Raw genomic sequence first — 23531 nt, forward strand, 5'->3', positions numbered from 1 at the left:
AACACAGAAAACTTCCAATATTCATAAAGAAAATATACCCCTTTGGATAGATCCCTTTGAAAGGGAGGGACATCTTTTGATCCAATAAGGGAAAAGAGGAGTTCTGTAGTGTTTGAAGGTATACTTTATTGGCAGGCTCACAAACTCCTCAAAAACATTCCAAGTTAGATATGTAAAGTGAAAAGTGAAACTAGTTCCAAAACACATGCTTTATGCTCTTCACACATCACAGTATATGAGTTAACTCATATAAAGACAGTTTAGTCACCTGTTCATATACACAAAACACCTGTTTTCAAGGATAAAGCTTGAAAAGTACCACAATGTTACTGGGAGCATTTTGACTCTCAGCTGAGACACTAAGTTAGTATGGCTCTTAAGATTACCAGAATATAAGCTCTATTAATTTGATCATGTATGTGCTCAAAGACTGCGGCAAATATTAAGTAAAGAGATCAGTCTTATAAACTTATAAATGGCTTTTATTAAGTCATTCTGCATTTTCCTCTAAAAGCACACACAACTAGCTGCTGTTTGTTCAGTTGATGTGAACTCTCTTTTAAATTAAACTCCTGTGAACTGGTGGACCTGACCCTTAGTAGAAAGGGTACTGAAGGAAAGAATCTGAGACAATCACGAGACACAGATGTGGGGAAAAAGAACAACTCCATTACTAAATCTGACAATCTGGTAATACAAGTTTCAGAACAAACTTGTAGCTCCTAAACAGATTATTTCACATCCAACCCCCATAAAACTGCATGAAGTTCATCATAAGCACACCAATTCAAAGTACAATACAACAGTTTATTCTGAATATTTTTATCTGATTTTATTCTAATGCTTAGCAGAAGAGCAAATAAGGAATGTTTCACGCTGCACAGAATTTAATTTTTGTCTTTAAATTAGTATCCAGTGAAGATTAGGCACAGTAAATGCAGACCTTATGTTTGCATGAACTTCATCTTATTGATCATACATAGTTCTACTACATTTTTATTAATAATAATAATAGATATATAATAATAGATAGATATAAATTAATATCTACTCCTTGCTGATTTGTTGGGGGCTTTTGTCCTCCTCAACAAATACCAGTCTGTACTGTTCATTATTTTGCATTCTATTTTGTGCAATGCTCTCTTCTACATTTTTCTTTCAGTTTTAAAATGACTTGTACACATCTTGCTTCTCTCCTGCCCTTCCACCCCAAAACCAGATATAATTTTACAAGATTTTCTTTTTTTTTTTTCTATTATTGGTGAATCTTAAAATATAATTAAACATTTACCAAAATGAAAATAGTTAATTTCTTTACTTTTTTTGTATTAAAAGCAATTTTAACATTTGATTATACTCTGGAAACAGACTTGCAAATTGGCATCTCTTCCTAACAGGAAATTCCTGGTGTGAACCTGAAGTCTTGCCCACTAAACTTACCGAAAGAACTTACGCTACTACTATTAAATCAGATAATGACTTCCACTGGTTGCAGTTTTGGTTCATTAGAAGTATTATGCTAATAAACATAAATGTTTAAAACAACAAATCCCTCAAAATGGCCAGAATTTCTTTCTCCCACTGTATGACTACTTTGATGTTCTCATTCTTACTCTCTCTACCATCACAAATATATAATGACTACTAGAATCAATGTCTTGTTATCAGAAAATCAATGACATAAAGAATCAAACACTGTATTTTTTATTCACAAGATAACAGTTTCACTCTTGTCTGTAGTAACAAGGCCTTAATGGACCAATTTTCCCAATGCATGTTAAATATGTAGATATAGGTAATATGGAAAGAGCAAGAAGAATGGTAAAAGATTTAGAAACTACTGTCTCCAAAGAACAGTCTCTGATGTTTAGTCTAAAGAAAAAAATTAAAGTATAGGAATAAGAACAGTCATTCAGTACATGAGATTACTGCAGCAAGACAGCAACAAGCTGCTTTACAAGATGACAGAAAGAAGTACTATTAATCTAATATAGACCAGGAACATTTAAGTCAGGTACTACCTACCTTTTGAACTAGGAAAACTATTAAATCAACTGGAATAAACCACCTAAGGATTATTATCCAGTTTCCATTGTTAAATTGAATATGTTCTGCCAAGTCTCGATACATTCAGTCACTGTTTCACTTCACAGAGCTCAGCAGCAATTATCTTTTATGCTATTCCCTGTAACATCACATTCCTTCTTTGTGCTCCTTTAACATGCCCTCAGTCCAACTTATGGCATGACCCAATGCTTGTGGGTCATGCCACAAATATAATTCAGAAGCTGACCATCTTAAAAAGAACACATCTGTTTTCTTAAACTTCTCTAGGTTTTGGTGGGAGGCACAGGCTCATTTTCAACCTTAAGAATTTTTCAGGGTTTCAACAACCCTGCAAGATGATCAGCTAGAGGTGATTATATTTAGCAAGAATAGTCAAAACCCATATTACCAAACATGGTACTGTAGAATGTCTACCTTAGTAAATAGCTGGGACATTAGGATCTTCTTTTTTGAGGATTTCTTGGGGAAATCAGCTGCTTTTTTGGACCTTGTTTTGACAGCACCTTAAATCAAATCTGCTGTCAACTCTTATGCCCACACCCAATGACACCATACAAATAGAAGCATCTCTGTTGTACTTTTTATGGCAATCTGTGTGAACAGTAAGAGTTACAAAGAAAAAATGCATACATATTAGTGTTCATAACATGCTTATTACTATGCAAACATTGTCCTTGAATAATTTCAAAAAATCAGAAGAAAAAATTATACTTCTTGTATGACCCCATTAAAGATTCTGGACTTCATGTTTGTTGTACCTAACAAAAATTTTAAAAGGAAAAAATACGCCAGGATAGAGTTATACAATTGTAAAAATACAATTCTATTGTGATTTTCTCTTCTATCTCTCATGCACTCACCTTGTCCAAAAGCAAGACAGCAGTAGCAGCAAAGTGAAACTACCTGTAATGCTTGACCCAGGCTGCAGAGAAACATCTACTTCCAACACTGGTGTCTGTTCCTACACTTTAATACAGTAATCCCATTTGGGATTCTTGCTTTCACCAATTGGGTGAAAACAACTGACAGGGCTGTGATCCACGTTAAGGATAACTCAAAAGTCCCCCAAAAACCCATGTGGGGTGGAAGTGGAGACACAGAGTCTTATGCTGTCAGATGTTTTTTTGAGTTCAGTGATCTGCTCTATAAAACAGTCCAGCAAATAGTTGTATAAGCACAATTAAAGGAACAGAGACCTGTAGCAGGGAATCAAAATGAACCAAATCACCTAACTTGTATTTATTCAAATCACATCCTACTCAGCCTGTATCAGGCTGGCCTCTAAAGCCCATAACAAATCCACAGCCCACCAACAACTGCAGGAATTTCTCCTCCAATATATTTGTGCTCAGGAGAGGCCCGAGGTGCACAGCTGACTAAAAAGGGGCTGCAGTGCATTCACAGTGTGGGAGAGTTACTCACGCATGAGCTCCTTATAGTAACCAACTCTCCCACATTGTGCACTGCATGTAGTTAATACATATATGGATATCAAAAAAATTTGATATGGAAAAAAGTTGATTTGCCTTCTGAAAACATTAACTCGGATATTCTCTTCTTAAAATATGAAGAATGAGATATTGCACTAAGTCTGACATTTAATTTCATTCCTTAAAAAAAAAAAAAGGGAAAAGCAAAGAGTTAAGAATGCAGAAAAATATGACTTGATATGTAAATACAGCAGAAACATTGGTATGGCATTATGCAAAGTTAGTGCCACTAGAGATGAATTATAAAATAACTTGTTCCAAATGAAGGACAAACACTAAAAGAATGTACACATTCATATACCAGCTGTCTTATTGTTGCAGGCTGGGGGGAACCTATTGAACCAAGAACTGAAGAAAAGAACAAATGTTCTTTTGTGTTTAACTAATGTAGCGATAACAGCCAGTGATGAGGGCCTCCCGTGCTGACAGTTTACGGGTAAATGAATGCGGTTTTCTCCTCAATCACACACTTACACCCTATTTGTCTACTCCACACCTGCTCAAAAACATACATAAGTTAGAACAGGACAGCGGGGAGGAAAAATGAACAGCTCTCACCAACAAGCTGCAACGGCACAGTCAGGAAGCACTCTCCTGTCCACATCTACATCAAGTAAGATTCTAAGGAAAGAAGCTCAGAGTTAACCTGCCCCTTGAGAAAGGCCAATGAGCTGGGCTATGATTATGTATTCCTTCATAATTAGTTTTCATAAATATACAACGCAGCTATTTTAGTACCAAGAACTACTTAGCAATTCTACATTACTTAAACATGAAGCTTGCACACCCTCTTCAAACATTGTATCACGTATTAGAAATTAATTCAATACCTATTTTTACTATGTATAACCTGGAGAGATGGAATAATACACTTGAAATCCCATCAAGGGTATCAGAATAAGAATCATAAGGAGCTAACTAGAAGCTGATGCTCCAGTTCAACACATTAATCCAAACATAAAATTGCATCTTAGGTTTTCACACTTCTGTATTCCTACAAAATAGATTCCTAACTACCAAAATTTCACAATATATTCTAGGTCATATAGCAAGAAATAGAGAGCTAGAATTAATCTCAATAGCATGCAATACGCTTATGGAGAGAACACATTTTTAACTAAGGCCTGACAATCTGCACTAGGTTTCTAGGTTTCCAGAAAGTCACAGCAACAATTTCCCCATCTTGGCTTTCAAGCATAAGGAAAAGAATTTGCATCAGCATGTTTATTTTTATCCACAGCGCTTATTTCTGCTGTAATGCAAATAAACTCTACATATCTAGTAATAATAATGTAAAAAGGATGAAAGTGACAGAGTAAGTTTACATACAATACAGTCATATTACAAGTATATTCACCATCAACAATAAAGTGTAACTATATTGGAAAAAAATCAAAACCCCACTTAGAAGTCTGACTTTCTTCTCAGTACTCAAGCAACCACAAACTTGTAATATCACTCACCAAGCCATATTATTTATACTAACATCCCCAGCATCATCAGATATCTATCTTCAGACAGATAACATGAAGCCATGAAAATTAAAGCCCGATCACACTCATAAGCGTTAAACCCATGGATTTCTGGCCTACAAAGACTTCTGTATGAGGAAGGAATGTAATGCTTTTCCTTCCTATTAACATGGAAGAGTCAAGCATTGCCAAGGACAGGTGATGATGCCTCCTCCTAGACAGCACCTACAGCAAAAATACAGTAGCACACCTGTTGTCTCCTCCAATATTATGAATCAAATGTACAAGATTAGGGCCATCAAGCTCTGTCAGCAAGACAGAATATTCTGCTTTAAGGATGAAAGGCCAGAATGATCAAGCAGCAAAAGGTTTGTTAGGGAATCTCTGACAGCTCTGGATTTGCTCAAGGTCTTCCACAGCAGAGATTTGGGCAACCACCAGATTGGTAAAATACAACAGAATTTCAGCCCTTTTTTTTTTTTTCACTGTGTACATTCATCATCAGGCCAGAACAATTCCTTAAAAAGGAAGATTCTTAAGAAACAAGTCATTAAGAAAGACAAGAAATTAGTCTTGCAGAATTAAACGACTTATGACCTAAGATATGGAAGTCTTAGTAGCAAGATATTTTGTTGGCAGCATTTCTCATTTCAGGAAGTATTCAGTCAAGCATGGCTAAAACAAGCAGTGTCCCCATTGGATTCAGCAGCCAATAAAATTGCTATTAATTTCAGCCTAATGTCCAGTAAAAGCAATTAATTTCAGAATACATAATTGCAACAGAAGTTTTCAATGACAAACACAGCAACATGGTTTTTCACTCTGCTAAAGCAGCAAAATAACTGCTAATAACCAGTTATTTGGCATTGGGCAAGAATAGAAAGAAGAGCACAGCAGTACAAGGAAAACATGAGAATTAAATATATCATCCCTTATGCAACTAGTTTTAAACTTATCAAATGTCTAGAAAAAATCTCAAAAGATACTGGAAGGAAAATCTACTCTGTCCATCTTAAGTCCACCTCCATTTAGAAAATATTAAATGCAGGAGGCTATGTTTTCTAAGCTAGTATTTGTTTTCTTCTAATTTCTTCAGGTACAGCCAATTGGAAAAACTTATTACCTCTGTGTGGGATGGACAAAACCTTCATGATAGATATAAGCTGATTTAATTTAAAAAAAATCAGTAGCTAAACATTTCTGCACAGCTGGACACTAGCAAGTTACAGAGATTGAACAGGGAAAAGTACTTTATTGTGCAGGCTAACAGTAAAAAAAATAAACAGGACAGCTTAATTGGAAAACATGGTTTCACATTAAGGAATAAATCTACTTTGCTTATGTAAATTTCACTTAAATATTAGAGAAGAGGTGGTACAGAGGTGGCTGACAACATTAATTTTAGGCAGAGTAGACCATCTATTTTATTGCGTTACATAAAGTTTGGTTGCAAAGACCACTAAAGTCAACTAATTCTTAATTTACTTGAATTGTCTTTGAATTTGAGCCAGAATTTAAACAGCATGACTACTTACTATGTAAGCACTAGGTCTGAAAATATTCCAGTTTACAGATGAGATTTCCCATGTTGGAGTTGAACTACAATGACAAAATAAATGACTCTGCACATTGCATCTCATTTGTTGCAGAAAATATTCTCGCTCTTACCTGCACATTTTCTTCTGTAACTTGAATTTCAGCAGTGTAAATATAATCAATAAGCATCCTTAGAGTCCAGCCATCAACTTCCTTTATTCGAACTTTTTTTGCTCGGCTTTCACTCATCTCACCTACAAACACAGTTTATTAATCAAGTAAATAAGATAGAAATACAGCATGAATGTAGAAGTTTAACAGCAGCAGAAATTTTGTGCATGAACAGTTGTGATAGTAGAAAAACTTCAACACTAATAATTTAATTTCTTCCTTTCCTTCCTTCCTCCAATGAGGAAGGAAGGTTTTGTTGTCATCATGCAAATGCTACCTGGGTTAATACTTTTAGTGCAGGTGACCTATTTTTTCCAGTGTAAAGTATCAGGAAAATATTGTTATCAGACCTAAATATGACACTTCAAATGCATACAAAAACGTTTTGCTGGGAAAGCAAGATATTAAAGTACTCTAGCTTTATTAACTTCTTAGCTGAAGGAGCATACCAAACACAGTCCAGAGTAAATTTATTTAAATAAGAAAAGTTATATCCCCACAGAAGAATTAACATACATATTTCTTTCCTTGCCTACTTATTATTCCCTTGGTGATTTCACCTCTTTTGCAGCTCCAATTTAACAGCTCAAGCTAAGGTAAAATGGTAAGCAAGGGAAAACTTGTTGGATCTCATTTTGTGGAGGCTGACATGTTGGCCATATGCCACAACCCATCTTCATAGAAAGGCCTGCAAAATATCTTCCACCTTCTAAAATATGATGTTTCTCAAAGTGCAATATTTTCTTTATGGCTGAAATAATTATCCAAATATATATTTTGAAGTAATGACTATAATCTTCTATATGACTTCCAGATCAGGTAATCTCAGACCTTTAAACCTTCTTGCACTGACTTTCACTGAGAAACAAAACATGAACTACAAAAGTGATGTTGGAAGATATATAAAATTTCACTTTGGAAGAGTATATCCCAATCTCTGAATATATGAGTTTCTTATTCTTCTATATAGGATATAATTTCTTTCCCTTGGGCATAGACATCTAGAGATAAGGGTATTGGTGATATAATAAATTTAATGTATACAACAAGAAAAGCAGATAGGATGGAGAAGTGAACAAAAACATGCTAACCATGGCTGATTTTTTTTTATGAAGTCATACACATTTTCATTGCTTGTTACCTTCTGGTCTCCAGGGTTAGTGTCAAACAATGCATTTTACCCAGTGCTTTCAGCAAAGAGCTCATCACTGACAAATCTGTCACCACTATTCATGGTACCATACCTTTTTTTGAGCTGAAGGGCAAAGAATGGCATTGCAAATCAACCCTTTAAGTGGCAGGAAGTTCAAAAGACATAAAAACCAGCAAAATCCAGCTCCCACAGAACTTTCTCCTTTCACCTGCACTTCTGAAACATTCCCCTACATCTCTGAAGGATGACTGCAGAACCCTGCAGGGCCCTGTATTCCAAGTTCCTGCTTCTAGTTTGACACAGATTAAACCTATTGATCTTCAGAGCATGGAAGCTGCAACTTATTTATTATGCAAGCTGCTGTGGAGGTGGTCCTCTGGGAAAATTGTGTGTGTGGGAGAGCAGATTTTGATATTCTGCAAGCACATTAGATTTGTTTTCAGATTTTGTGTCAAGGCTTTTAGAGTCATGGATAGGCACCTTCTCTATTTAAAAACCAGGCCCAGAATATAAAAATAAAAAACCCTGAACAAGAAAAAGAAAACCAAACCAAAACAAAACACCCCACATCCAAACAACAACAACAAAAAAACATCCAACCAAAATAATCCCAGAAATACTTGCTTCCAACTTTCATGTGAACCACATGTGCAATCCTATACAATTCTAGATCAACCCATACCTGTTTGCTAGATCATATAGAGGAAACCAGAGACGCACTCAGCAGGCAGGCTCAGTCTAGAATTCAACCTGCTGAAGAACTCAGTTTATGACTGGGAAGCAGCACCACCATGTCTCCACAGAGCTCTTAGTGACAGGAAAGAATATCATGAACTGAAAGAAAGCACTGAGCTGATCCAACCTCCCAAGCAGCAGCAGCAAAGCAACAGCTGAGTTGAAGATACTAAGGGGCTACAAAGATACAAAGGGGCTATCTAAAAAGCTTACATGGTTCCTCACAAAGTAATGCAAAGAAGGCCTTTTTCTTCTTTTTTATTTTTTTTACCCGAGAATTTTAGAAACGGAGAATGGAAGTGAAGAGAGCAGGTAAATCCCTAAGGATAACTGCCATCGTCACCCTTATCTGAAGTCAGCCCCTATAGCCACTGAAGAGTCCCTTCTCTGATGCTTTATATTCAATTCCTCTAAACATTTAAGTAGATTTAAATTGTATTTCTAAATAATTCCACTGTATAAGACAAAAGAAGTATTCCTATTAACATAGATTAAATAGCAGGGACTCTCTTCCCCATCTCCTCATGGGATAATTGTTACTAACTTACTACATTTTGTAACTTTAAAAGACAGTAAATTTTTCTTTCCTGATAATTATTAGGGCTACCATTACAGATACAAATGAGGAAAAGGGAAAAAAAAAAAAAAAAAACTAACAGGCAGAGAGTTTGAACCCAGTTAATGCCATATCCCAGCCTGCACTGCAGTAATATTTAATGACTCAGAGAATGATGGAATCAACCTGCAAACACATGTTTAAATATAAGCTTCTAATTTCTATTCAAGAAGTAACCCTAAAGATAAGAGTGCAATTTTTACCACTGTCTTTTCAGTCAGTGTTTTATTCTGGATAGAAAATACTTCTCCCTTTGTTTGTGGCTGGTTAAGGGATCAAATTTGCTTATTTGAACTTGCAGATTACTGAATGAGAATAAAAATCCACCTAGGAAGTGTGGATTCCAGGCTTCATGGAGAGAACAATCACAATGAAATTCAAGAATTTTTGTGTGGGGAATGGCTGAAATGCACCAATACCACAGCTGGGCCATGCTGTGGGCAACATATAAGCCTAGTAAAAAATCTGCTGATAACTCTTAAAGCCACAGCTGAATTCTATTTAAGCTCCCACCTATTTGGCTCACCAACTACACAAACCTCACCACAGATATATTAGTTAAACACTTCACACCCATTACTCAAGTGAGTGCTCCCACCTCCTGCACCACTGGGGCTAAAGAAAGCCTACATTTAAAAACATAAAACAAGTTAAAAAACTTAAAAGGGAAGATTTTAGTAATTCCATCTGGAGAGCAGCTACAGACACTGCTGCACTGGCACTCTGAATGGGTAATAAACTTCTTCACAGAAAGGGCAGTCAGGGCAAGCAGAAATGTCTTAATCACAGAAGACATAATAAAAAGCTATATGCTGAGCAAAGAGTATTTGCAATGTGATAGTCAACAACAGCTAGTCTTTAATACAGAACTAACATTAAGAGGCTTGCATTTCTCTGCTACTAAGGTGATAAAAAGGAACTGTAGAAGCAGCCTTTTTTATTCTAATTTTATAGACAGCAGTAAAAATGAGGAAAGAATTTATCAGTCACCCACAATGTTTGCCTCAACCACAAATGCAAACTTAAAGAACTGCTTGAGGAAGAGATATTTAATTTTACAAGCAATTTTAAAGCATTCTTGTAGAAGTTACTCCACTTCTGGCCGTGAATATGTCAAAATATTTGCCTATAAAATCAAGAATGCTCAGCTGCTTCGCCAGAACACAAGAGCATTTCAAATTTCATCCATCTTGTTGCATACAATTAAAATTATTAAAACACCAATCTGTTTGCATATGGGCAGGCCAAGAGTCACATTTCTACCTCCATCTGAGATGGTGGTCAGAAGCAACGGATTACAGAGAAGTCTTTTCATTTCAGACAGTTGACATTAACTACAAAGCTGGCACAAGATTTCAGGATGAACAGACAAAACCTCAAAAGTTAATTTTAACATGCATTTAGTAGCATTCTTACTTTGGCATGGAATTTCACATTATTTCAATGTGATTTGTAACCATGATGGAATTAAGCCTACAGCACAGGAATTTCAGCTGGAGGCTCCTATGAACCTGAACCTATCTTAGCCTTGCAAGCCTTCAGCATTCCCGCTCTAGCAGTAAAGCAGTAACTTGGCCAGCACGGAGTGAGCAGAAGTCGAATCAAGCCTGTACAGAAAAGTAGTGGCAATGATGCAGAGTACATATGTCATGGAGAATTACCCTAAAAATACTGAAACATGCACGCCAGCTACAGGCTGCCAAAGCCACAGAAAGCTTTCATATCTACTAAGAGCCTAGAGCGCTCATGGGCTGAAGAATGTAGAAGCACTAGTTTTTAAAGGACATAATTTACTCCAAAATTCACATGAAAGTTATTTTAACCTTCTTTTGGACAAGTGAGATTACTAGAGGCTTAAAGGGTATAACAACTTGACTATCACTGGCTTACTTAACATCTAATTTGTTTTTTAATTAAGGAGACTTTTTAAAGCATTCATCATGCTAACAAAGGCTATGTTGACAGTATGTCCTTAGACCGCAAAAAAAAAATCATTAAGAATCCCAAATGTTCCTATTGGCTTATCTAAAAATCAGATTAGATCCTAAAAAGCAAAAGTCATGAAAATTTATTCTTTATACAGTTAGACTGGATTGCAACATAGTAAGTATTGAAACATTTGGTACCTGTAAACATGGCATGGAAGTAGGGGCTGCAGGCGGCTAACACAACTCTATGCGCTGCAATTTCCATGTCTTCAGCTACTATCGTCACATCACACAGCAAGTTTTGACTATTTAGAAATATCAGAGAAGGCAATTTCACATAAGTGAACTACAACAGAAAAGTATATATTATATCATACACAATTTCTTTTCCCATGCCATCAAGAGGCAGGCAGACAATGTTGATGAAGCATTGTTTTTAAATGTGTTACACAACCACATGGCTGTTACTCAATCAGATTACGGATGGGGCTTGGGTACACAAAACTGTTTAAAAATCAAACAACTGAATTGTGATTCATTGCACAGAAGTTTTCTGCATTGAATAACCATAATTTGTATCAGCCCAATTTATGAACATTCTCTCTGGAAGTCTGGGCCCCTTTGAACAACTATGATAGAAAAAACAGAATTTAATATATACAAGCACTAAAAAAAAATTACATAAGAAACAAGGCTTTACAGACAACAAAGAATCCAAATTTCAACTGAGGTGCCTGTATTACATTGGAAACTTATGCCTACTTAATTGTACAAATCCACTACTCAATCTTCTCTATATTCACTGTTTTCCAAGCATTTTTCATATTCAGCCCATGCACACAATAGCAATTATTTTTTCCAGTCTGAACAATTTAGAATTTATTATGGCTAACTTGGTATCTTGACTGACTTTGTATCTTCATTATATGCATTTGTATTCTTGTCCTTTGTGACTGTAACATATTTCCTCCCTGTTCAGTTGCAATAAAGTAACATCTCATTTATAACCATTAGAAACACAGGTGTTTCTAACACAGTTTACAGCTATTGGCTATACCTCTTCCACTTAAACCCTTATAATCCAATTTTCTAGACTGAAAAAGGAGAGGGGAAAAAAAAAGAAAAACACACCACAACACAAAGGCTGCACTTCACAGCTTCTAACTAAGGGTTACAGTCACCTCTTCTTTCCTGTTCATGCTAGCACTGTCCCTGTGAAGGTAGTATGGAATCCACAAAACTCAGACCCATAGCAACAGAGGGAAGAGGGAAAAGCACGACTTAACAGAACATATTCCTTAGGGGTGGAATTCCTTAGGGATTCCTAGAGCTGTACACCAATCTAGTGATTTCTATTCTCAGTCCCATCAAAAAGATAATTTTTTACCCTTCCCGAATACATAATGAAGATTTTTAGATAGTTTGCAACTATCACACTGAGTTGTAGCAAAGTCAGGTGAGCAGCTGCATTTTGCTTGGGCAGAACTAGAGCTCTCAGCCAAACTGCTCAGATATTCACCTCAGTCCAAAAGAAAACTCTGTCATCTCTCAGTTCTGCAATTATCCAAATTTATGAGCCCAGACTCTAGTAAGGTGGCTTTGCAGAGGTCACACACCAAAACTTTTGGTGGCCACAAGTAAACTTTGGGGCCATATTGCAATCCTGGCAATTATCTTTCTGCTTTCAACTCTTAATACCTACAGCAACTATGTAAATCTCATAAATTTAGCTTGCAATATAGTTATCATCAAACAATATGTACAATGTAATGACTGTACCAGACAAAACACACAATTCAGAGGATCTTGAAACAACCATTACATTTATTATAAAAAAATGGAAACAGAAAGCTACACATAAAAGGGCATCAGATACCCAGCTTTATCAGATACCTGCACTTAACCTGACAACAGGAACAAAAAGTTTTATACTTAGTTGCACAGAAATACTAAAGGTAACAATGAAGCCAGAAGCAACAGATTACATCAATGCACAACTAGGGTTACTAATTACATTGCACATACACAGACAGAGTGACACCTCTAGTCTGGAACTGCATCAGGTGAATGAATATGCTCTGAGCTACTACAGAGCTGACAAGCTAGAGAAACTACTGCAGAAACAAGCTTAAAAACTTAATCATGTACTCTGCTGCAAGCATCTTGTGGCTTCCACAGCAACTCAGCACCTTCATTTCATGAGGGCCCATCAATTTATTTTAGAAAAGGCTGTGTTCTGAAGTGGTATTGTACCAATTGGCTTATATAGAGTGACTGAATGAACAGAATTGTGGGAGATAAACCATCAGAGTATGGAAAATGATAAAAAGGGGGTTAAGCAAGTATGCATTTAAGAATAACTGAGCAACTGTTTACCAGCTTGCAGGCTATTCTTCACTGGTTCATACAGTGAAAGTTTTCATTACCCCCATCTTCAAAAGGTTTTGGTAAAGTCTTGTTTGCAAGAACGAGAATTTTGATAAATATAGGTAACATCAAATTCCTTTGTGATAAAAGCAAATTATAATAAAGTGAAAAGATAGGCATCAGAGTGTAATTTTGTCACATGTCAAGAACTAATTAGTTTTCCTAATGAGCTTTCTATTCAGTGTTGAGGTGATGCTGAGCAATGAAATGACAAAAAATACAAAGGACAAAATTGCTAAAATTTGTCAAAATTTGAAGGCACATAAAAACTCATTAACAAGCTACTAGAGCCAGACAACCTGACAGCAGCCAAAAATTTAACATAAGCACAGAGACTTAAGCATTCAAAACCAAATGTATTTAGATGCTTAAGCAAATTATTTTTTCACTAGCTATTCACTTCCTGGAGAGTATACCTCAGGCAAACACCCGAGGTATACTCGGGTATTGTGCTACATTAATGAAAAGCACTAAGATTCACTATATTTTTAAAGTTGAATCTAAATTTAAAAAAAATTTACTGGATTAATATTAGATCTTTGCTTAGAGCAATGAAGCCTGAAACATTTTTAAGATTTTCTGTTTATTATTTCAAACAAATGAATGCAACTAGAAACGTTTATAATTTTATTTAATTACCACTTACCATCTTAAAAGCTGTATTCAGCTTAAATTGTAAATATTGTTGGTGTACCTTATTAAATGGCAACTAGTTGAGGTTATATGGCACAGCTCCTGTTCAAACTTTAAGTATTTATACATGCAAGGCAAAATTGCTCAAATTGCTTCTACAGCAATTTGAATTTAGGTAACCATGGAAACTAAAGTATATTCTGAAAATAATCCATGGGCTTCAAAAACGCACTCTGCTGGAAGACTGTGAATCTTTTACTTAAAACACAGCAAAATGCAGGTAAGGTTTCTAACTTCCAAAACTATTGTTAAGATTAATTCTGGGGAACTTCCTCCATGTAAACTCTTGCTCATCCTGAGGAAGTCATTGCTACTGGCTCTAGCCAGGCTCTGTTACACTCCTTGAGACACTGCATCTGGTTACTGGGACACTTGAAAAAGCCAAGGGCGTAAATTAGGTGAAGCAACAAGTGTCAGTCTATCCAGCACACACTTTTAAAGATTTATCTATACGGAACAGCAAAAGCCAAAGGCAGAGGCATACTTTTAAAGGGTATCAGTTGCTGTGTTTCTTTCTGGTGAAGCCTCTCCAATTTTTAATTTTATATAGGAAATAACAAAGAACTACAGGATTTTCACAGCCTCCATTACTGTCTCTGCTAGAGAAGTATTTTTATTTATTTAATTTCTCCATTGTTGCTGTAAGTTGTAGCTCTAAATTACTATCAGTGATAGCTGTGAGTCCTGATTTCCAGAGCTCAGTTGTGAGCTCTAATTACCAGCTGTCACAGTTTTCAACATCACTTCACCTACTCATATGTAAAACATAAATCAATATGGATGCTAAGAACATCATCAGCATCAGCCTCCCAGTTTCACTGAAACTGATGGTATTATCCCTCAAAGTCTTACAAAATTTTATTGAGAAAAGTTACTTTCAATATTTGATTTGGGAGTTCATCAATTTCTCCCAGGGCACAAGCAAAAGATAACTAAGAAAATGTGCAGTCAGTTGGTTTACACTGTGACCTATGTCTCCAGACTAGAAAATTTTAATATTTTTCTGGTTCACAGCCTACCACAAAAATCAACAACGGGCACACAGAGAGCCGAAGGCTCAACCAGAGTCACTTTTTGCCACAGATGAAATACATACAAGAGAAGATCAGTAGCTATAACTCCTTAAGTACAACCTGTAAGTATTTTTCAAGTCTCACAAAACTAGTTTTGACCAACTTATGAAGTGCACAAACATACTGCATACGTTACAGTTATCATCACATGGCTATCATTCAGTTATCACTTCATTGTATATTTAATCCTTCTCCTCAGCTACACTTCTGAAATTCCATGTTCTTAATAAACAAACTATTATTATTAACTTAACAAATGCAAATGAAAGCAAAAATGAACTTTGGACTCCAGGCAGGTGTATACAGTGAAGTCATACCTTCTTAATTCATTCATAACTTTAAAAGCTTTCTTCATGTGCCATGGATTTACTGTAATAGGACAGTGAATTTCGGTGTTATCATCTTTCAGATCCAAGGGCTTCTGATGGCAAAGTTTGGTACATCTGGAAAGAAAGAAGAAAAAAATAAAGTTAATACTTCTGTCTAATCTCCAGTGCTGTTGCTTCTTACTTTGGCCACCTTCGTCTCGGGGAGAAGAAGATTTGCACTTGAAACTTCTCCTTTACTCCGAGCAATTTTAGTTTCCCTATTACAAAAGGTGTAGGGGAATAGGTAGAATTCCCATGGAAGTGGAAGTAGTAAGTTGGTGACTAATAGTAGTGACATTGTCAGAGGCTAACTATATATTAAAGAAAACATGAGGATGTTTTCTGGTTTTGTGAATATTATTTTATTTAGTGGAGAAATAGTCTAGAATACTTCCAATAAGCTGTGAAGTGAGGGCAGAATCAGAGTTTTGGGCACTTTTCACCTAGTGCCCTACAGATCAATGGCAGAATGCAGCAACCATCACCCCAGTCTCTTACTGCCTTCACTGCCTGTCAGGTAAGAGCTCCTCTCTGCCCTTCTACCGGGACCTCAGTTACTGTTTCACACAGCTCCTGGTTCTCCTCTGACAGGAAGAGCACACAATGACTACTGCAAGTATCCATGCTTTCCCTAGCCACAGCACAAGAAGTGGGCGACAGAAAAATTGTGTACTTTTGTAGATTCACTCAATGTTTTGAAAACTATAATGTACATAAGTGACCAGCCTTTTAATTTTTACTCTCAAAACCCCATTCCAAATAACAAGAGAAGAACTAGGCAGTGTGAAAAATCATGACCTCTAGCTACAATTAATTCTTTCTGTAAGACATACCCAAGTTCTACAGACACTAACTCCTGTAGAAAAATCATGATCTACACTCCTCAGTCACTTGGAGTGTCCAAACAGCAAGCAGACTTCTCATGCCAAACCAAATCAATGAGTTTCCTGTTTACAGTCACAACGTTGTTCTTACAAAGCAAACTGTGTTGCTGTAGCACTTAGAAAATGCTTAGCATCAGTGATGCTTTATTCTACAATATTGTAACTGTATTCCTCAACCTCTAAACTGGAAATAAGCAAAGGCACTGAGAAATCATTTGGTGGGCCACAAACCCTGGAATATCAACAATCTGACTGCAAGTGAAAATTCAGCCTTACCAGCGTTAGGTAAGCACAGTCAAACTGAGAATATTCAGTGACTCACATAATTGCAACCTCTCCTCTACTATACCTGAAACTTTTTAATTAGGCATGTCTAATGAATTTAAAAGAAAAAGCCAACAATAATTTAAGATTTTAACCTAGAACTCTAAGTTCTATGCACTACAATTGTGCAAAGCCAAGTAACTGGCTCTGTTTTTCATTATCCCAACACTGGCTACAAAATTTTGGAGCAAAGCAGTACAAAATTACATCAAGCAACAAAGGAATGTAAAAAGTTTCCATAAAATTAACCAAGTAACGTCCATCCACAGAACTCTGACTACAACCAACTTACTACAGTGTACCACAAAACTGATACAAATTAAAAGTTTCATGTTCAATTTTGAAAATTATATAATTCATTACTGAAAAAGGACAAATGACAGGAATTCTGCATCAATCAAAAAAAACCCCAAACAAGTTACATGCTATTCAGCACATAAATATGCTAGTTCATAGAAGTAAAAGAAAAATACTTTCTATCTAGCAAACTCCTTTAGACTGAAGGTTACTTTTCTACATTATGTGACATATGTTGTGATCAGAATTCCAAAAAATTATAGACAGAAATGAATGACTGCAGAAAACATTCAAAACACCAAAGACCTATAACCAAGAGACCCAGCTTTTAATCATACCACTGACCTATCAAGTTCAAGATAGAACACTTTCATTGCAACTTTCTACATCCCAAAGCAATGCATCAGATACTGATATCTATTTATCTGTATATATATACAGGCTGTGTACACACCAAATACAGCTATGCAATGAAAACAAAAGTGATCGAGTTGTCCGTAAAGAGCTGCCAAGCAACCTGGATTAGATGGAGGAGTTCACATGAAGCAGAAATTAATTTGCTGAAGTTTCATTTGTTTGTCACAAAGGGGGACTTTGTTTTAAGGTAATGAACCCTAGAAAACCATCAGTCATACACCTTCTGTTTTGGTAAGTGCCACTCTGCCTGAAGTACTGAGATCTCTCTTACCATTTCACCCACAGGGCCAGAGCTGTCTGCAACTGGTTTCTTTCAGTTTGTTCTCAAGAACCTCACGCACATCACGCCTGAAATCTACCTACCGAAGGCATAGGATGAAGTAGCACTGACCCGGAGCCCGTGAAAGGACTGAGGCGGCCAGCTGAGGTGCAGCTGGACATGGTTGCCTGGAATGCATCGCCTGGGCACTGCCACTAAAAAAGATGCTTAACTAAATAACCAGAAAACCGGGAGTGAGATAAGCACGACTGCTGAGTCAAACGAGGAGTAATTTGGGACCACATATGGAGGAAGCAGAAGGAGTGAGGGGGAGGAGGGAGAAAAAGCCCGCCTGTCCGCACAGGCTGGAAGGCACACGGGAAGGCGGCGGGGCGGGGGTGCCGGCAGCGCTGCCCGCCCGCGGGAGCCCCGCGCCCGCTGCCCCCGCCGCACGGTGCCCGCAGCGGCACGACCGGGCATCTCCGAGCGCCGCGCTGCCCGCAGGAGAGCCGGCCGGGCGGGCACCCGTTCCGCCACCAGGTCTCCGACACGACCCTCCCGCCGGCGCTGCCCCGCGGCCGCTTCCGAGCGTGCCCCGTCCGCAGGCACCGCTCCCCCGGTGCCGAGGGGCCCGGCGGGGCCGGCCGGGTGCGGAGAGCCGCGGCACCTCCGCTCGCTGCAGCGCGGCCGGGCCCGCCCCGCCGCCCCAGCCCACGGACCGCTCAGCGCTCCGCTCCGCGCCGCCGATCCGGCGGGCTCCGGGCGCCCGGCTGCCTCCCCGCCCGCCCCGCCGCCGCCGCACTCACACGGGCGGCAGCAGCATCTCCATCGCGGCTCCGCTCGGGCTTCCTCCGTGCAACGCGGGCGCGGCGAGCTGCCGCCAGCACCATGCCAGCTGCGCTGCCCCGCCGCTGGTGCGGGGTGCGGGGAGCGGCTGCGCCCGCCCGGCCGAGCCCCGCCGCCGCCGGGAGCCGCCGGCGCTGCGGCTTCCGGGTGCCCGCCCGCGGGAGGGCGCGGCGGGGACGGGCCGCTCTGCGCAGGCGCGGCGGCGGCGGGACCCGGCCCGGCCCGGCCTGTGCGGCACCTCCTGCGGTGGTGGCCGGGGCTCCGGTACCCGCCGTGGGACAGGGGCGCCTCGCCGGAGTCTTCCGCCCTGGAGGTGGGACAGCCTCGGCCAGGGGCTTTAGGAAGAGGAGGCTGAGGCGCCGCTGCCCTTGCTGAAAGAAGCCTGGCCTCCGAGCGGGATGAGCCGGGGTCTAGCGCCCAAGTGCGCGTCTCCCGTTTCCCAGGAAAGCGGCGGCTCAGGGCGGGCCGGAGAGCGACACGCGGAGCTGCCCTGCGCCGCCACACGTCCCGCGGAGCGCCCGGGCCAGCGTGTCCTCAGCGCCAGCGAGGGTGGCTTGGGGTGCTAGCGTGGGACACACAGGTGCTCTGTCCCACGGGGGAAAAAATAATTAAAAATGAAAGCGGTTCCAGGTCTCCTCAGTGAGACTGACAGTGAGAAAATCCGCCAGCAGGTGCACACCATGAGGGACATCGCAACTTCTTGGCAGGCCAGCCAAGGAGCTGGCCCGGCACCAGCTCATGCAGGTGGTTTCTGCTCGAGCAGGGGCGAAGGGAAGAGCAGAAGTGTCGTCGGCACGGAGGAGTTGAACGGGGTCTAATTCCCTGTGACCTGCTGGGTGTCATCGACTTTTATTTGATCAGTCCAGCAGGAGCACTGCCGCTCAAAACAGCTGGCCTGTGTTTTGCAAACATTGCTGACGTTGATCATTCAGTACTTGAATTGTGGTTCAATGTTTGCTGAAGTAGCCTCTGTGATACAAAATGGCAAAAAGGAAAACGAACAGACATCTATTTCAAATGTGTCTTTGTAAACAACACTAATCAAGAATCTACATTTAGCAACTTCTGACTTGGGGCACTAGAGAATAATTTACTGTACTTAAACCTCTGTAAGTTATTTCCAAATTTTGAAGATTGTGTAGTGGAAAATGGATTTAGCAGGCTGGACACAATTCAGATATTTAAATCTGATTGTGTCTGTAAAATTAAAATGCTTTTTCACTGGAGTAAAGATTTTAAATAGTAGTAGTATCTCTAAACAAATAAATCTACTAATAACTGACCAACACTATTTTTCTAAGAGTGAGAAGAGTTTGAGGGCAGCATATTTCAAGTAAGACACAAAACAAAATGGCAGGAGTGTTTTGGGTGAAGTCTTATTATAGACGGATACTGAAAGCCTTCGCCAGTGTTTTTAATAAAATCACTGGCTATTAAAACTAAATGTATTTTAATCTGTTATTTTCATTTTTGCCAATCTCCAGTAATACTCCTCCGTAGGAAAATGTCATTTTAGTTTTCTCAGTTTACCAATCCTCTTTCACTACAGTGATGTTTGATTTGGGAACACTTCAAAATTTTTTCAATGGGTTACCACTGGAGGTTTTTCTAAATTAAATAATCACAATTGGCAGTGCCTGTTTTTATGAAGTCTGTGCTTTGTAACTACAGAATTTGTCTCTTCTCAAGAGACAACTAGATTTGCCTCTGGGTTGTGTTGAAGAAGACAAGGTACTTGCTAAAGATTTAAATACATACCAAAACTTGCTTGCTGGGAAGTCTGCTCCAAAGGAGCCAGCCAGAAATAATGCTCTCTGAAATGGAGGTTTAAAATTCAGCTGGCTCCACATAACAAACCATGTCCGAGGTCTGAGTTCATAAGCAGGTATGGCCTGGGTAGATCCGAGAGTGGATGATGTCTGTCACATCACACTTCCAGGTTTCTATAATTAAACTCCTGGACACATCACTTTGTAAGACAAGGATCCCAGCTTCTACTGATCTGTAAGACCTAATTGAACTCTACTGTGTTGTGTTTAAGGGTCCACATGAGACCACTGTGAACTTGTCAGCTGGTCTGGAAGCTGAGGGGCTTTGTACACTCTTTGCATATAGATCCTGCAAGTAGGTAGGCAGCTGCAGGTCCTGCTCCATGCTAACACGGCAGAACTGTTTAGTGATGTTGCTGTTGTGGTTTAACCCCAGCCAGCAGCCACCCCCCAGGCAGCCACTCACTCACTCCCCCAACAGTAGGATTGGGAACAAAATCAGAAGGCTAAAAGGTAGAGAACTTGTGGGTTGAGATTAAGGCAGTTTAACAGGGAAAGCAGAAGCTGCATACACAAGCAAAGCAAATCAAGGAATGAATTCACTGCTTCCCATGGGCAGGCAGGTGTTTGGCCGTCCAGGAGAGCAGGGCCCCATCACATGTAAGGGTTACTTGGGCAGACAAACACCATCACTCCAAATATCCTCCCCTTCCTCCTTCTTCTCCCCACTTTATATGCTGAGCATGATGTCACATGGTGTGGGATGTCCCTGTGGTCAGCTGGGGTCACCTGTCCTGGCTCTGTCTCCTCCCAGCCTCCCATGCACCCTCAAATTCCCCACCAGCCTGGCCAGAGAGAGCAGAAATGGCCTTGGCTCTGAGCAATCCCTGCTCAGCAATAGCAAGAACATCTCTGTTATCAACTCTGTTCAGCACAAATCTAAAACACAGACCCATGCCAGTCACTGTGAAGAAAATTAACTCTACCCCAGCCAAAACCAGTACAAACATTTATTCTTAACATCAAACATTTCCAACCTGTGACTTCTCTCACTTTCTTGCAGTGTTGTTTTGGCTTCAGAGCCAAATGTTCAACATTAGTTCAGTTAATTTCTGTGATGCAGAGCATGAGAAAGAAACAAATAGGGCAAGGCTCAATTTTTTTTCCCTGAAAATTATATCTTTATAGTTCAGTAATTTCAAGAGGAATAGAAGCAAAAATGACTTCATCCAAAATACATTATGTGGTTATGGCAAAACAACCTGTATCTCTAACCATGAGAAAACACATCCTTTAAATACAAGGCCTAGATTTTTATGGGATTTTGCTTGATCCAATACCTCTTCTTAGAAAAGAACTTTCAGAGAAAAAAATTATTTATATATGTCTGTGGGTGTATGTATGTAGATTTGAAAGGAAATGGGCTATGTATCTTATCTATGATGAAACAGCTGTCATTTTTGTTTATGCTGCAGCAATTCAAATTACTGCATTTACTGAGAAAATTCCCTGTCATGTTTCAGGCTGTTCCTGTAATAATTCTTAGCACTTTCCCACTTGTTTTAGTGAGTTACAAAGAATGTGGCCAATGCTTACTTAGGATCACACGGTTCTTCAGATCTATTGACACTAGAAATACTTTACTCATACAGAAACCCCAATACTATCCATCAATGAATTGCATCCAGTGAAAATGCAGTTATGCTTGCAGAGCTCTGCTTGCTAACAAGATAGTCCCACAAGTTACACAGCCCTACAAACAGAATAACTAATGCTGGTAAAAGTCAATGTGACTGCATACATACATGGTGGTTTATTAGCATGTTTAAGAGATCATGCTCTATGCTGACATGGTCACCTTAGAAGAAATCTGGTTTAGGTTTAGCCATAGAGGGCACTGATATAAGTTCTTACTTATTTTTAAATGACAAATATAGGCTAGGAAGACATCTCCAAGAAAGGACAGAATATAAGGTTGTAAGAACATTTGCTCTTGATTAAGATGTTAGAAGTCATCATTCCTGAAAGATTTGGGGAGAATGCTTATGAGGACATGCTGCTGAGGCTGGGATTCTTTTTATGAACAGGGGAGAGGAAAGGAAGGGCTCTGCAATTGAATACTTAAGTACCTCTCAGTACTCCTATTGCTTCAAACAGAAAAATAATGTGCTTCTTCATTTTGTTAGCTTTGAGATTATCCATTATATTTGTATCCTACTGAGTTGAGTTGAGAGTAAATTATGTACAAAAATCTATAGATAAGTATGCATTTATCCAAAATACATGGGGGCACACATGCATTTTTTTCCCATGCATTTCACCCTCAATAACTCAACCATCCAGCAGCTGACCTTTATGCAATCCAGGCACCTGTATCTAAACAAATCCACAAGGACTTTTGTGGAATTCATGGCAGGACTTGAATTCAACACAGACACTACTACATTCTTTTGTCTAAGACACCAGCACTAATATCAGCATTAATCCAGCATTGCCTAATCTTAAAAGGCCTCACTCTAGTGGAAGAGATTCCTTTTTCTTGCTTCAGAAGCATGGAATATTTAAAGTTTCAGAGAACCATTGAGCTAAGGACATCAATGCAGCTGAGAAGAATTACACTGAAAAGTAATGTGAAAAGGAAATGCAAGAAAGTGCATGCAGCAGACTGAGAAAGGGACCAGATTGCAGAGAATATGTACTGGAGAGTAGGCAGAGAGAGAAAAAATAAAACATGTAAATTGGGATTGTGAAATAAGGAATAGAAAAGCAGCTGCTATCGAAGAGAAATTGTACTGTGACCAAAATCAGTGAAATACAATTAAGCATGGATTAAAATATTTTGTCTTTTCTAGCATTTATTTTCCTATGTGAACAATTGCTGAAGCACTAAGAATAACACATACTTAATGAAAATAGGTGAAGGAATAAGATTTCTTCTGTAAAATTCATGGACCTTATAATGATGATGATGAAAATTAGTAACTATGAACTGTTTTTTTCAGTGTT

The 23531-nt window shown here is 39.0% G+C and overlaps 1 protein-coding gene across 4 annotated transcripts in view; it reads right to left on the reverse strand.

Moving 5' to 3' along the window:
* Window positions 1-18815, reverse strand: part of KLHL2 (kelch like family member 2) — a 54112-nt gene extending 35297 nt beyond the window's left edge. For 3 of the 4 annotated variants that reach the window (XR_010027746.1, XM_063156258.1, XM_063156259.1), the window contains exons 1-4: window positions 18717-18815; window positions 15679-15804; window positions 11367-11473; window positions 6698-6819 (exon numbers count right to left, since the gene is read on the reverse strand). Coding sequence is in view for 3 of the 4 variants with exons in the window: in XM_063156258.1 (XP_063012328.1) it covers window positions 6698-6819; window positions 11367-11473; window positions 15679-15804; window positions 18717-18739 (378 nt within the window). In the remaining variant the exon portion in view is untranslated. Of the gene's footprint in view, window positions 1-6697; window positions 6820-11366; window positions 11474-15678; window positions 15805-18716 lie in introns of those variants that run through there. The other variant, XM_063156260.1, reaches the window with a different exon arrangement.
* Between the last annotated feature and the right edge of the window lie 4716 nt (window positions 18816-23531).

The sequence above is a fragment of the Melospiza melodia genome, chromosome 5, assembly GCF_035770615.1.
Source record: "Melospiza melodia melodia isolate bMelMel2 chromosome 5, bMelMel2.pri, whole genome shotgun sequence".
Taxonomy (NCBI): Eukaryota; Metazoa; Chordata; class Aves; order Passeriformes; family Passerellidae; genus Melospiza; species Melospiza melodia.